The 13,611-nt window shown below is 41.8% G+C and overlaps 1 protein-coding gene across 3 annotated transcripts in view; it reads left to right on the plus strand.

Moving 5' to 3' along the window:
- Positions 1-1,585: 1,585 nt before the first annotated feature.
- Positions 1,586-13,611, plus strand: part of Aplf (aprataxin and PNKP like factor) — a 72,746-nt gene continuing 60,720 nt past the window's right edge. Inside the window, exons 1-2 of one of the 3 annotated variants that reach the window (XM_075983575.1) lie at positions 1,586-1,887; positions 4,615-4,686. In XM_075983575.1, the coding sequence (XP_075839690.1) occupies positions 1,792-1,887; positions 4,615-4,686 (168 nt within the window). In that variant the 5' untranslated portion in view covers positions 1,586-1,791. The remainder of the gene's footprint in view (positions 1,888-4,614; positions 4,687-13,611) is intronic. The other 2 variants (XM_075983577.1, XM_075983576.1) reach the window with 2 other exon arrangements.

Raw genomic sequence — 13,611 nt, forward strand, 5'->3', positions numbered from 1 at the left:
GGATTGCTTTGATCATTTGGGGGTCTTTTGTGTCTCCATATTAATGTTTAAACTGTTTTTCCTAGTTCTGTGAAAAATTTCATTGGATGTCTGATTAGGAGGAGGGTCAAAGAGCTCCAGTGACCTTCAAGTCCATCTTCAGTTTCCTACAGCAAGGTCAAGGTTTAAATAAAGGGCCAGATATATAAATATCTGAGCAGTCTCCAGTCAAGGTATGGCCCACCTTATAATTACTCTAGCAAGGTGTTCTGACAAGTTGACCGGACTGTGTGAAATCTTTTCTGGGGGAAAGTCTGTCCTCTGGCTAGCCCAGGCTTTAGGCTATTTCTTATTGTTTTTTGTTTGTTTGCTTTTGTTTTTTGAGACAGGGTTTCTCTGTAGCTTTGGAGCCTGTCCTGGAACTAGCTCTTGTAGACCAGGGTGGCCTCGAACTCACAAGATCTGCCTGCCTCTGCCTTCTGAGTGCTGGTATTAAAGGCGTGCGCCACCACTGCCTGGTGCTTTCTGTTTCTTCACACAACATGATTTTACTGGGGTAAAATTTCAGTCTCTTAGGGCCCATTGTTCTGATAGCTCAAGCAGACACAAGTGTCTCTTTAGACTATCTTCATCCCTACCAGGCTGGTTAGGAGGTAGAGAGAAGACCTTGTGCCTCAGGGATGCACTGGGCATTCTTACTCCAACTCTGTGACAGGGAGACCTCCTTTGGTAGAGCCCTGCCTGTAGTGCAGGCAGGGATATGGAAGGGAAACCCTCTTGACACAGGGCCTTGCTGAGTCTGCTTCCTCTTAGCCACAAGAAAGGAGAAGACCCTAGCACGGCAATGACAAACTCTGGCCCAGACTTCCTCCAAAGAGAAAGTTCCCTCTAGCTGGGAGCCCTGAGCTTATAGCACATGGTTTCTCCATAGGAAAGACCCCCTCTCCCCATATATTCGCTTCCCCCAAGTAAGGTCTCTCCCGTTTCTTTTTGGTGACTGAACAGATCCCAACCAGAGAACAGGCCTCCTCTATAGAGAAGGAAGATTCTCCAGCTCCATGGGCCAAGAACCTAAGCCAGGCTTCTGCCTTAAAGAATAGAAGACCCGCTGGCTGCAGATCTCAGACTGAGCATGGGGCTCCTGCACAGCAGAGACAAGACCCTCCTGAGGCTGAACCCTAAAATCTAGTTCAGACATCCTCCTTGGGGTATGGAAAACATTCTTGCCACTGAGGCCTTATTCTAGCCCAAGCCTCCTCCTTAAGTAAAGGAAGGGGAAGAAACACACACACCACACTCCACTGGGAAAAGAACGTCCCCCTGTAGGGAGGTAACAGGGCCACTGGGCCAGCGCTGTGGCTACTTAAACACTCAGATAGAACCTCTCCACAGGCCTTGATATCAGGACTTCTCTAGCCCAATCCTTCTTCCCACAACTCGAATCTGCACAGGCGCAGAGATGCGCGCGTTACCTTCTGGGTTTGGTAGTTTTTCCATGCGGTCTGCGCTCCGGAACGGAGCGGAAGGGCGTTGTCAGGGACTACAAGACCCAGCATTCCAAGAGTCCTGTGGGAGGAAGGGCCGGGAAGTTGTGGGTGTGAGCCCCAGTTTTTAAGAAGTAGTTTGGCAGTGAGCTGACACGGAATCCCTGCTGGAGTCACTAGCCCACGTAGAGTGGTGATTCCGGAAAGAGAGGAAGCACCCTCACCAGTGAAGGAGCCTCTGGTTTCACACCCCTCCGGGACATGCCCCGTGTGTCTGACGGAGGTGGCTGCGAGGCGTCTCCTGGCGAAGGAACCTGCTCTCGCCTCCATGTCTTTGGACTTCTTTCTGCAGCCTCTGGATGGCGGTCCCCCAGTGCCCGTGGGACCCGGGCAGACGGTGATAGGCCGCGGGCCTCTGCTGGGAGTAAGTGTGCGAGGTGCCCGGGCAGCCGCAGTTGGCTCGACTGAGGCTGTCTCCTGTCCTAGGGCACTCCACGGCTTGGTTCTGCTTGTCAAGATTTTACAGTTTGGGGGCAGTGCGTTTTCAGTCAACGTTAGTCAACTCACAGACATTTCTTTTTGGTGCCCGTAAAAAAATACTGAGTGTGTTAACATCATTATCATCCTATCCGGCTGACAAACTAGGGTCAAATCCAGGCTGAGCTAAGTTCGATTATGAGATGTAAAATGTAAACAGACCAAAACAAACGAACAAAAAAACCCTATTAACTTTTAAGGGCGAATTGTTACTCTAAGGGTTAACAATGGCTTGTTGACCTACAAAGTTTACAGTATTTGCAGCGCTGTACGGCCCATTACAGAAAAGGTTGGTCAATCCAGTGCCCCTCCCCCACATCCCAGGTTAATTCTTTTATCCTCTGGCCTCTTCTGCGGGGCTGGTTGGCCTTACCTGATAATAGCAGTCCTTTGGGTAATATCAGTAGCCAACCCTTAAGTAGTCTGGGTAGCCAACCAGTCATTGGCTGAAGAGATTTCTAATTTAATCCTTTCAAAGCTTTTGAGTCAGTCGCTTTTTATTAGCCTGGTTCAGATGAGAAAGCTGGACTATAAACTGGTCATTAAAAGCTGATACACACACACACACACACACACACACACACACACACACGCACATACACAAATGGCCACTAAACTCTATATTCTGTACCCTCTTTGGGAAGATTAGGAACCAGACATTTGCAGATTGCACTATGAAGTCGTATTTGGTAGTATTCTTCAACCATTTGGCTGTTGCTGTCTTTCTACAGCATGTTAGCTAAAGGGTTTTGGAATCTCTGTTTCCTGGTTGTTGATATATATATATATTTTTTCCTAGCTGTTGATCTCTTTGACTTTTTGGAGGATGTGTTTCGAATTTAGGTTATTTCAAATGTATTTGTCTTTAAAGACAGGATCTCACTACATAGCCCAGCCTGCCCTTAAACTCACTATTTTCTTGCCTCACTCCCAAAAGCTGGGGTTACAGGCATGCAGCTCTGTACCCAAGAAAACTTTTAAGCCAAGAGACATTTGTAATGGAATAAACCATGTGCCCACTAGAGGTCACACTATACTTTTGTATTATTCAAAACAGCCCATTCTTCCTAGAGTTCAGCCTGGACGATCCGTTCCTGCTGATGGATAGTGTAGAAAGAGGAGCAGCCTTGGTGGACTTCTAGAGGAACCTTCCTTGTGGTTTTCTCATGACATTCCCCCGACAGCTAGAGAGTCCATCTGTGGTGAAGTGACGATGAGATCTTGATCCTCACAATAAAAACAGGAGTAGTTTGCATTGCTGTGACTGCTTCTGAATGATTTTATTTAGGTATTGCCATATGTCATTTTTTCTCTCACTTTTATTAGTAAGAGTAAGGACTTTGAACACTGCATGCTCTGAGCGTGACTGCCTGAGTTACTTAAAGGCCCTGGCTTTCAGTATCCAGGTATGCAAAGTGAATAAGAGCTGCGGTGTGGAGCTCGGCATGGAGCTTAGCATTCGAACTGCTGCTGGTTCTGTCCACTCAGGAGCACATCACAAACCGTGGCGGAGTCTGAAAACTTCTATTTTTTTTTAAAATTAGAATATTTGCTTCTTTGAAATAGCCATATTTTAAATGAGGTTTTGGAGATATTTTTCCTAGAGTTTTTTAAGTGAACTGTTTTCTGGAATAATCGCTTGTGGGTCCTCACTGTGGTGTTGCCCTGTATGTTCAGAGTCGTGTCATCAGCGTGGAAATGCTACATGATTTTAAAGGATGAGTACTGATTGGTGACAGTTTCAATGGCTTTGCAGGCTCAGTGGGTTTAATTTTATCTATACATTGCTATAGCATGCTCAGAGGGATAATGTTGACCCTGCTGTATGTAATGCTAGACCTCAAGTATTTGATAGTAGGTAAACGAATCGTAAGACAGGTCGTATGATCGTAATGTCGTGTAGTTGTTGCTTAGGATGTTTTTATCATGTACCAGTCAGGGATAAACAAGTTATTCTCAACTATTATGTTTACAGTGAGGTGGGAAGGAGGATCATTTGAGCATTTACGATAGAAGCAGTTTTGAACTTTGGTGTGGGTAAATAATTGTGAGTGTAAATTGACCACTGTTAATTCCAAACAGGAAGTAATTGTACTGAAGACATAGATGCAGATCTCTTCTTCACTGTGAATGCTTGGCTTGGGCTGCTTCCCTTCTGCCTTCTTACTGTTTAACTGCCACACATGGCCCCAGAACAGGAATGAGGTTGTTCGACCTGTGTCTGCCTAAATTGTGGCCACACCCTTCACATTTATCACTTAACATTTATGACAAGCTGAATTTTTATGTTGGAAATATTTCCTAACTGGTACATTTTTCTTATTTGTTAGATTTTACTGGTAGGAATCCTTTCTAGGTAGGTTTCATGTGTAGGAATTGGGAGGGTTTGGGGATATGTAGATTCCAGGCTTTTTTGGTAGTCATTTACTCTATTCTGACTTTGCTAAGTCCCTTTTTCTCTTCACTGTTTGTGTTAAATGAGAGCAGGTATCTGACAAGTAGTTATTGAGTTAATAATATATTTAATATCTAGCTTACTGACTTCATAGGTGTTGCTAAGGGTTTTGTTTATCTTTTCAGGAGGTGGCTAAATTTGACATGTGTTTCCTTGTAGATAACAGACAAAAGAGTTTCCAGAAGACATGCCATTCTAGAGGTGGTAGATAATCAGCTTCGAATCAAACCAGTGAGTTTATTGATCCATTTTAACCCTTTGCCTCTTGCCTTCTAACATCTGGTTAGAGATTCCTGTTTAAGGTTTGGAAATAGGTGATGTGGGAGTGTCATCTATCTGTTGCTTTCATTGGTTAATTAATAAAGAAACTGCTTGGCCTTTGATAGGCCAGCCCTTAGGTGGGTGGAGTAGACAGAACAGAATTCTGGGAGAAAGAAAGCCGAGTCAGACAGTCGCCATGATTCTCCACTTGACACAGACGCAGGTTAAGATCTTCCCTGGTAAGCCACCTCGTTGTGCTACATACATTATTAGAAATGGGTTAAATAAGATGTGAGGGTTAGCTAGTAAGAGGCTAAAACTAATGGGCCAACCAGTGTTTAAAAGAATACAATTTGTGGGTTGTTATTTCGGGGAAAGCTAGCCGTGCGGGAGCTGGGTGGTGGTAAGCGGCCTGCAGCTCTATACTACAAATAGGGAATTTATGTCAGAACCTATTTGTCTCATACTTGCAAGGGAATCTAAATAGCAAACTGTGTTTCTCTTAGCACAGAGCTGAATTTGAGTAGTTAGAGTTAATGGAAGATGAGTGCCTGTGTGTAAATTGTACTTTTGTTCATAACTGGATATGCCGAGTAATTCCCATAGAAATACCTGTAACATGGATAATGAAGAACACTTCCTGTGTGAGAGCCTGAGCTCTGATCCCTAGTGCACACCTGAAAGGCTATGTGTGGTGGTTTGAAAGAAAATGGCCCCTAAAATGGCACTATTAGGAGGTGTGGCCTTGTTGGAGTAGGTGTAGTCTTGTTGGAGGAAGTGTGTCACTGCATAGGTGGGCTTTGAGGTCTCATATATGCTCAAGATACCATTCAGTGTCTCAGTCTACTTCCTGTTGCCTGCATATCAACATGTAGCAGCTCCTTTTCCAGCACCATGTCTGCCTGCATGCTGCCAAGCTCCCCACCATGATGATAATGGATGGAACCTCTGAACTGTAAGCTGCCACCTCAGTTAAATGTTTTCCTTTGTAAGAGTTGTTATGATCATGGTGGCCCTTCACAGCAATAGAAAGCTAACTAAGAGATCATGAATGTCTATAACCATAGTATACCCGCTGCTTGCTGGCCAGCTGGCCTAGCTAAAAATGCATGAGTCCTAGTGAGAGACTCTGTCTCAAGAGAATAGAGAAGAATGTGATAAGACACCTGAAGTCTTCCTCCTGCCTCCAAGGGACATGTGCAATGTTCCCCTCTCCCAAACCAAAGAATGCCTGTAACTATATAATGTACAGTTTTATGGGGACAGATGAGGTAGTAAGTAAATTCACTCAGTTTTAGAGGATTTTTATCAACACATTTCTATGGTTCTTGTATAGAAGTGAGTATTTGTAAATTGTAGAATTTATTCTATTTCATTTGAAGTGTTAATCCTTTGCTCTACAGCCTGAGCATCAGTGTTTTGCTGGGGTGATCCTGAGACTCTGTAACTATTCTCTTTCAGTTGCAAACTCCATCGTATAGGAGAATGAGTTGTGTGTATGAGGCCCCATTTACTTTGGAGTATTTTATTTGTGGTGAAATAAATATTATGGAATTAAATCCACTGACTTACGACATTTAAGCCATTTTGTATTTTCACCCCCATCCTGGCTTGTGCTCTGCTTCTGAGCTATACCCTATCCCTGTGATTTCTGTATTACTGTTGTTGTATAAGTCATTGCTTCAACTTATACAGGTTTTTAAAAAAAACGATTTCCTTCTATTATCCTATGGTGAACTGTTGTGGCAATAATAGCCTTTTAAATTTAGTAATGGGAAAACTTTTAAGTAGAATTGAATTCACCCCATCTCAACCCTGAATAAATAACATTGAAAGCTTTGTATGTTCTCATGTTGTGCTGAGTGCTGTTACAATGTGTCAGTGTCGCAGTCAGCCCTCTGGGCCGCAGCAGTTGTACGTCTCTGGATCTTTGCTTTCTTATTTTCCTTAGTTGAGATCACTTAAGCTCGTTGAATATGAGAAGATGTACTCACTTTGTGTCTCTGGTATTTACTGTAATGCTGTAGCAGGTTCTTAGCATAGTTGAATGCATGAGTCAGTGCTGTGATGAGAAATATAATGTGGAGTTTCTGGAAGTGGATATATCATGGGTTTTTATAAAAGTACTTATTTTTAGTACCCAATTTCTAATGCCCTTCTAATGAATTACCATGGCCCAGAATAAAGGAGTTTGCTCTTCCTGAAGCACCTCTATGGAAGGAGTAAGGGGTATGTTTGTTCCTGTTTCTGTAGAATGTTATTTGTTTAGGTTATTAAAGCACCTTAAATGCCATATCCTGTAGATCTCTGAAGTGTTTGAAGACCGTCTGTCTAAAATATCTCTGTTTGACCTTGAAAACATACTTAATATGACTATAAGTTAGATTGGTGTAGATAACTAACTACTAACTGCATTTCTGTATCATCCTAAATTGTTTCTAATAATAGCTTTCAGTGACTAGAACTTTACACTACATTTTTTTTTTTTGGTTTTTTCGAGACAAGGTTTCTCTGTGGTTTTGGAGCCTGTCCTGGAACTAGCTCTGTAGACCAGGCTGGTCTCGAACTCACAGAGATCTGCCTGCCTCTGCCTCCCAAGTGCTGGGATTAAAGGCGTGCGCCACCACCGCTCGGCCCTTTACACTACATTTTTAACTGAGCTGCGTAGGTATAATACCTTAAACAAGAGTAGAAACATAGATACAGTATATTGTAACAAAAATAACCTTAAATTTCTATCAATATACAGAAATACATTAAGAGTGGAAGCATAGTATAGCATGTTGTGACAAAAATAACAAATTTGTATTAATATACCAAAATCCATACCAGTGTAAAATATTTACGGTTAATAGTTGTTTATTAATTTAAAAGTAGATTCAGTAATGTACCCTTTTATCTTCCTATATCCCCCTTTTAAAGCCTTCTAGAAAGAGATCCCTTAATCTAACTTCCTTGCTTTAGTTTCCTCCCTTTCCAATAACAACTTGTAACCAACCCCCCAAACAGAGATCCATAATCCACTGAATGGCCGAAAACCACCCACCCTATCTCTTGGGAATGTGGGCATCATGTTCTTAGAATTACTTCCTGTGGTCTGGGGCGGGGGAATGTCTGTGTGACAGCATCTTTGGAGGACCCTGAGAAACTGAGGTAATGGAAGTCCTGGGAGAGCTAGCTGCTTTCCAGTCCCAGTGTGATGGGAAAGTGCAGGGCTTCTCTGAAGTCCTGGCTGGACTAGTCTGTGAGGCCATACCATTTCAGCTAACCACCTTGAAACTGTCCTGAGCAGTTTGTAGTTCAAAGCTGATATTTGGATGATGTTTGTCAGCTTAGTGGTGTTACCACAGTCCCGGTGGAATCATCATTGCAGGGCCCCATCATCTTGGAAACCTCAAAGGTCACTGCTGGGAATGGCCACAGTTCACTGCAGAAAACTTAAACATTTTAAATGTTGTCTGCAGCGGATCTCTGACAGGTTAAAGGACTTTGTTGATCTGCATTCATTAGTCCAGTGCTGGCCTTTGCCATATGTTCTGCATACTCCAGAAGGTTGGTGCTTTCTGTTTGGATCATCTCTCGAAGAAACATTATTTCTAGGAATGCCTTGCCTACAGTGCCTTTTCAGGTGATCTTGTTTACCACAATTAAAAAGCTGACCTTTTGATTTTTCTTAAAATTTTTAGAAATCACATCTTCTGCTAGGCTGTGGTGGTGCACGCCTTTAATTCCAGCACTCGGGAGGCAGAGGCAGGCGGATCTCTGTGAGTTCGAGACCAGCCTGGTCTACAAGAGCTAGTTCCAGGACAGGCTCCAAAACCACAGAGAAACCCTGTCTTGCAAAACAAAAACAACAACAAAAAAAGAAATCACATCTTCTATCCAAATAGTGTTGTAAGTGTGAGATCCAGCGTCAGCTATATTTTGGATCCATTCATCCATGGGTGCTGTCTTGTCCTTTTGCATTCTGGATCAGCGCACAGTCTTGTTACTGTTATAACTCCGTTGTTTGTGCATCTTTGCTTTTGCTTCAAATAATAGCTGAAAATTTTTAGGTGACAGAACATGAAGTAAGTGTTTTATTTATGAATGAGTTGATCAGGATAATTACAAAAAATTAAATAAATCTCGTGTTTTCTCTTTATTTTTTTACTCAATGCTGAAAACTCTTCTGAACAAAATTTAGTTGCCATTAAATTTTAATGTATCAAAAATAGGCCATTAGGAGACCATCCTGTTTACTAATGCATGAGGATGTTAAGTTTATTTACATTTTCCCAGTGTTAATGAAGGACATTTGTATTTTAAAACCTAGAATAGTTAACATTTTTATTTATCTATTCCATGGGTATGGAGTTTTGTCTGCATGTATGTCTGTGTACCATGTGTATGCAGTCTCCAAGGTGGCCAGAAAAGGGCTCTGGATTCCCCGGGACTGGAGCTACAGATTCTATGTGTCATCTTGCGGGTGCTTGGAATTCAACCCGAGTCCTCTGCAAAAAAAACAAAACAAAACAACAACAAACCCAGCCCATGCTCTTAATCACTGAGCCATCTCTCTGGCCCTAGGATATTTCCTAAATTAGCTCATTATAGTGCTTAGTTCTCTCTGTAGTTGGGTGGAAAGTACTCAGATGTTCTCTTTCTTCTTTGGCTGTGTAAGAGCACTGATAATCTTAATGTGCACAAATGGAAGTAGAATATGTTACTGGAAAAATTTTCTCTTTGAGTTAAATTTTTCCAGGACTTATATTTCTGTAAGGATTCACTGATATTCGGTTAAAATGGTTTCCCTTGGAGACTCACTTCACTATCCCTGGGTCATTAATTAGACTGTATTCAGATCATAAAGCAACTGTGTGTGACCTTACTAGTACCTTTAGAACACTAGCCTGTAATAGATACACTAGAAACTAGAACAAAACTTCTCTGGGACCAAGGAGGCAGCTGGTTTGGTAGGTAAACAGTTCAGTGATGTGCACCTGTAATTGCAATGCTTCTGCAGAAAAATGAGAGCAGCCGAGACATGAATACACTGTGCACAAACAAAGTGGAGCTAACTTCCATGCATATTGTAGCAATGTCCAAACCCCTCCATACAGGATATAAATTTTGAAAAATAAAGATTATAGATAGGAAACTCAAGTTTAAAATAGTAAAGCATTTTAATTATAATTATACTTATGTTTATCTTTTAAATTTTACTTAATATATATTTTTAGGAATTTTCCAGTAAATGTGACCCTTAGACCCAGGAGAAAGGAAAGTTTATTTTTACTCTACTCTTGGTATTGTTTTTGGAAACTTGACACTGTGTTTAACAGCTTGCAGTGTCAAGGTTCTTGAAAGGCATGATCTTATATAGTTAGTGACTTTTCGAGTAGGAATTAGAGTGTGAGATCTTTTAATCATATGGAGTAATTTTTTTCTCCATTTTATCATTTCTGATTTCTGATTCTATAACAGTTAGGTATTTTCTTTAAAATTGTTGTTTTTTGGGGGGTGCTAAAATTGCCGATTTGCCTTAAAGAGTTTTAGTGATTTAGTTGAATAAAGTTTTAGATTATAAAGAACCTTAGATCTATATATCTAACTTTGATTTAGGACAGAGATGGTATTGTGTATGGGGCAGGGATTCCTCTTGCTCTTAGACTCTTTCCCATTCCTCTTCTGCATAGAGCCTTGGGGGTTTGATAAAGGTTTCCATTTAGGGCTGAGCCTGCAAAGTCTCCCACTTTCTCCATATGGTTCAGCTGTGGATTTTGAGAATTACCGTCTACTTCAAGAAGAAGCTTCTCCAGTGAGGGCCGAGTGATGCTCTGCTCTGTGGCTGTAGCATATGACTTCAGGAATCATTTCATTGCTGTGTTCTTTTACTACAGCGGTTCTCATTTCCTAACGCTGTGACTCTTTAGTGCAGTTCCTCATGTTGTGGTGACCCCCAGCCATAAAATTATTTTGTTACCACTTCATAGCTGTAATTTTGCTACTGTTATAAATCATACCATAAATATCTGATATGCAGTATATCTGATTTGCAACCCCCAAAGGCGTCACAACCACTGCTTTAGCAGAATAGTAGCAGCAGGCTCCCCCTGGGCCCATGCTCTAGTTAGTGTCAGGTTCTTGCCAGGCATGAGTTCATCTCATGGAGCAGGCTTTAAATCTTATTTTTTTAAAAAAGTGGTTGGTTTCTTCCATAACATTTGTGCCACGTTTTACTGGTTTATCTTGTAGGCCAGTCTTTGCTGTAGGCCCCAGGATTTGTAACTAGGTAAATTGTTCATTATTTTTCTCCTCTGATCACATGCAAAATACATTTCAGCACCATGAATGTTAGTCAGTATGGGTGAAACTTTTATTTGGGCACCAACTCCATGTTGCTTACCAAGGAACATTAATTCTCTGTTTTTGTGGGTGGATTTGATAGCTGCTTGGATGATTTGATGTTTTAAACCAATCTTTTTTTTAATTAATTAATTTATTTTTTCATTGAGAAAAGAAAGAAAAAAACCAAGTTTCCACCTCCTCCCAGCCTCCCATTTCCCTCCCCCTCCTCCCACCCTTCTCCCCCTCCTCCCACCCTTCTCCCCCTCCTCCCCCTCCTCCCACTCCTCTCCCCCTCCCTCTCCAGTCCAAAGAGCAGTCAGGGTTCTCTGCCCTGTGGTAAGTCCTAGGTCCTCCCCCCTCTGTCCATATCTAGGAAGGTGAACATCCAAACTGGCTAGGCTCCCACAAAGCTAGCACATTGCGTAGGATCAAAACCCCGTGCCATTGTCCTTGGCTTCTCATCAGCCCTCATTGTTCGCCATGTTCAGAGAGTCCAGTTTTAACCCATGCTTTTTCAGTCAGAGTCCAGCTGGCCTTGGTGAGCTCCCAGTAGATCAGCTCCACTGTCTCAGTGGGTGGGTGCACCCCTCGTGGTCCCGACTTCTTTGCTCTTGTTCTCCCTCCTTCTGCTCCTCATTGGGACCTTTGGAGCTCAGTCCAGTGCTCCAGTGTGGGTCTCTGTCTCTATCTCCATCCATCACCAGATGAAGGTTCTATGATGATATGCAAGATATTCGTCAGTATTGCTATAGGCTAGGGTCATTTCAGGTTCCCTATCCTCAGCTGCCCAAGGAACTAACTGGGGACCTCGGCTTGGGCTCCTGGGAGCCACTCTAGGTTCAAGTCTCTTGCCAACCCTAAGGTGGCTCCCTTAACTAAGAATTGTGGTTCCGTGCTCCCCTATCCAACCTTCCTTTATCCCAATCCTCCTTTTTTCCCCAAGTTCCCCCCATCCTCCCCTTCTTCCTTTTCTCTCCCCATCTCCCCTTACCCCCATCCCACCCCACCCCCAAGATCCCAATTTTCTCCCCGGCAATTTTGTCTACTTCCCATAGCCAAGAGGGTAACTATATGTTTTTCCTTTGGTTCACCTTCTTACTTAGCTTCTTTAGGATCACCAATTGTAGACTCCGTGACCCTTATTTATGGCTAGAGACCAATTATGATTGAGTACATCCCATATTCATCTTTTTGGGTCTGGGTTACCTCACTCAGAATAGTGTTTAAACCAATCTTTTATAATTCCTTGGGATGTGTTATTGCCTAAATAATGATATTCTCCATTCTTAGTTAGTCATATGTGTATATTTAAATGGCGAATCAATAAAAAATGCTGAGTGATTAAGTTGGTATAATAGGGAAATTGTTGATTTCTCTAGAAAAAATAATTTAGTAGATGTAACAGAGGAAAGGCCACAGGGAGAGTTGTTCTGTATTAGAATCTATTGAAAAAAATCACAGATTTTATATTGCTTTGTTTGCATTATCATATATTAAGTTCTTATACAGCAAGGCTTCTTTATTTCAAAACCTAATAATAATAATAAGAGAAATAGTTTTACCTTGATTACATTTAAGATTTTTTTATTACTCTGTGTGTGTGTGTGTGTGTGTGTGTGTGTGTGTGTGTGTGTGTAGAGAGAGAGAGAGAGAGAGCGAGAGAGCAAAGGACATCTTGCTGAAATTGGTTCTCTCCTTCCATCATTTGGGTTCTGGGGATCGAGTTTAGGTCCTCAAGCATGGTGGCAGGCATCTTTACCTGCGAAGACTGCTAACCAGCTCATATGTGCAAACTTCGAAGTTCCTTTCAATAGAACTTTTAAAAATTACTCTTGAGAAAATGAATTATCTTTGCTAATATGGAGGCAGTCAGTGGAATAATATAATCTAAAATAGTTAATGCAGTAATAGTTTTGTTTTTTATGTGTTAATTACTTGTGATTTCAATCTAAATGATATTCGTGGAAGGGGTTTTATTTAAAAGTAGAATTATTCTTCACCACAGGTAGAAAGAAAGCAGTAATCCTTGAGATATTTGAACACATCTCCTGCCTCATGGTTTTTTATTTTTAAATTTTGTCAGAAATTATTAGGAAAAATAAATAGCAAAGAAGTGCTGTTGCCAGGGGACGAGTGCGTTTTGTATTCACAATGGGGACCATTCCCATACTGAGAATTATTTTTTCACCTTTCTTATCCATTGAGCGGTTTATTTAACTAATTAATTGATTTTACTTGCTATTTTGGATTCCTTTAGGAATGGGAGGTAGAACCTGTTGTGATATTATCTTTGTTCTGTAACAAATAAAGCTTGCCTGAAGATCAGAGAAGCAGAGCGGCCAGCCATTAGTTCTTACCTCTACGACATTCTCAGACCAAATGGGCTATCCTGTCTCTACAAGTCCTCAGACCGAATGCTGTCTCTACAAAACATCAGTGCTCTTGTCTTCTCCCACCTTATATTTCTCTCTCTGTCCAGCCGTATCACTTACCATCCCCACCTCCCTAGTGCTGGGATTAAAGGTGTGAGCTGCCACCTTTGACTCTGTCTCTTTTTCAGACTGA

The sequence above is a fragment of the Microtus pennsylvanicus genome, chromosome 8, assembly GCF_037038515.1.
Source record: "Microtus pennsylvanicus isolate mMicPen1 chromosome 8, mMicPen1.hap1, whole genome shotgun sequence".
NCBI lineage: Eukaryota > Metazoa > Chordata > Mammalia > Rodentia > Cricetidae > Microtus > Microtus pennsylvanicus.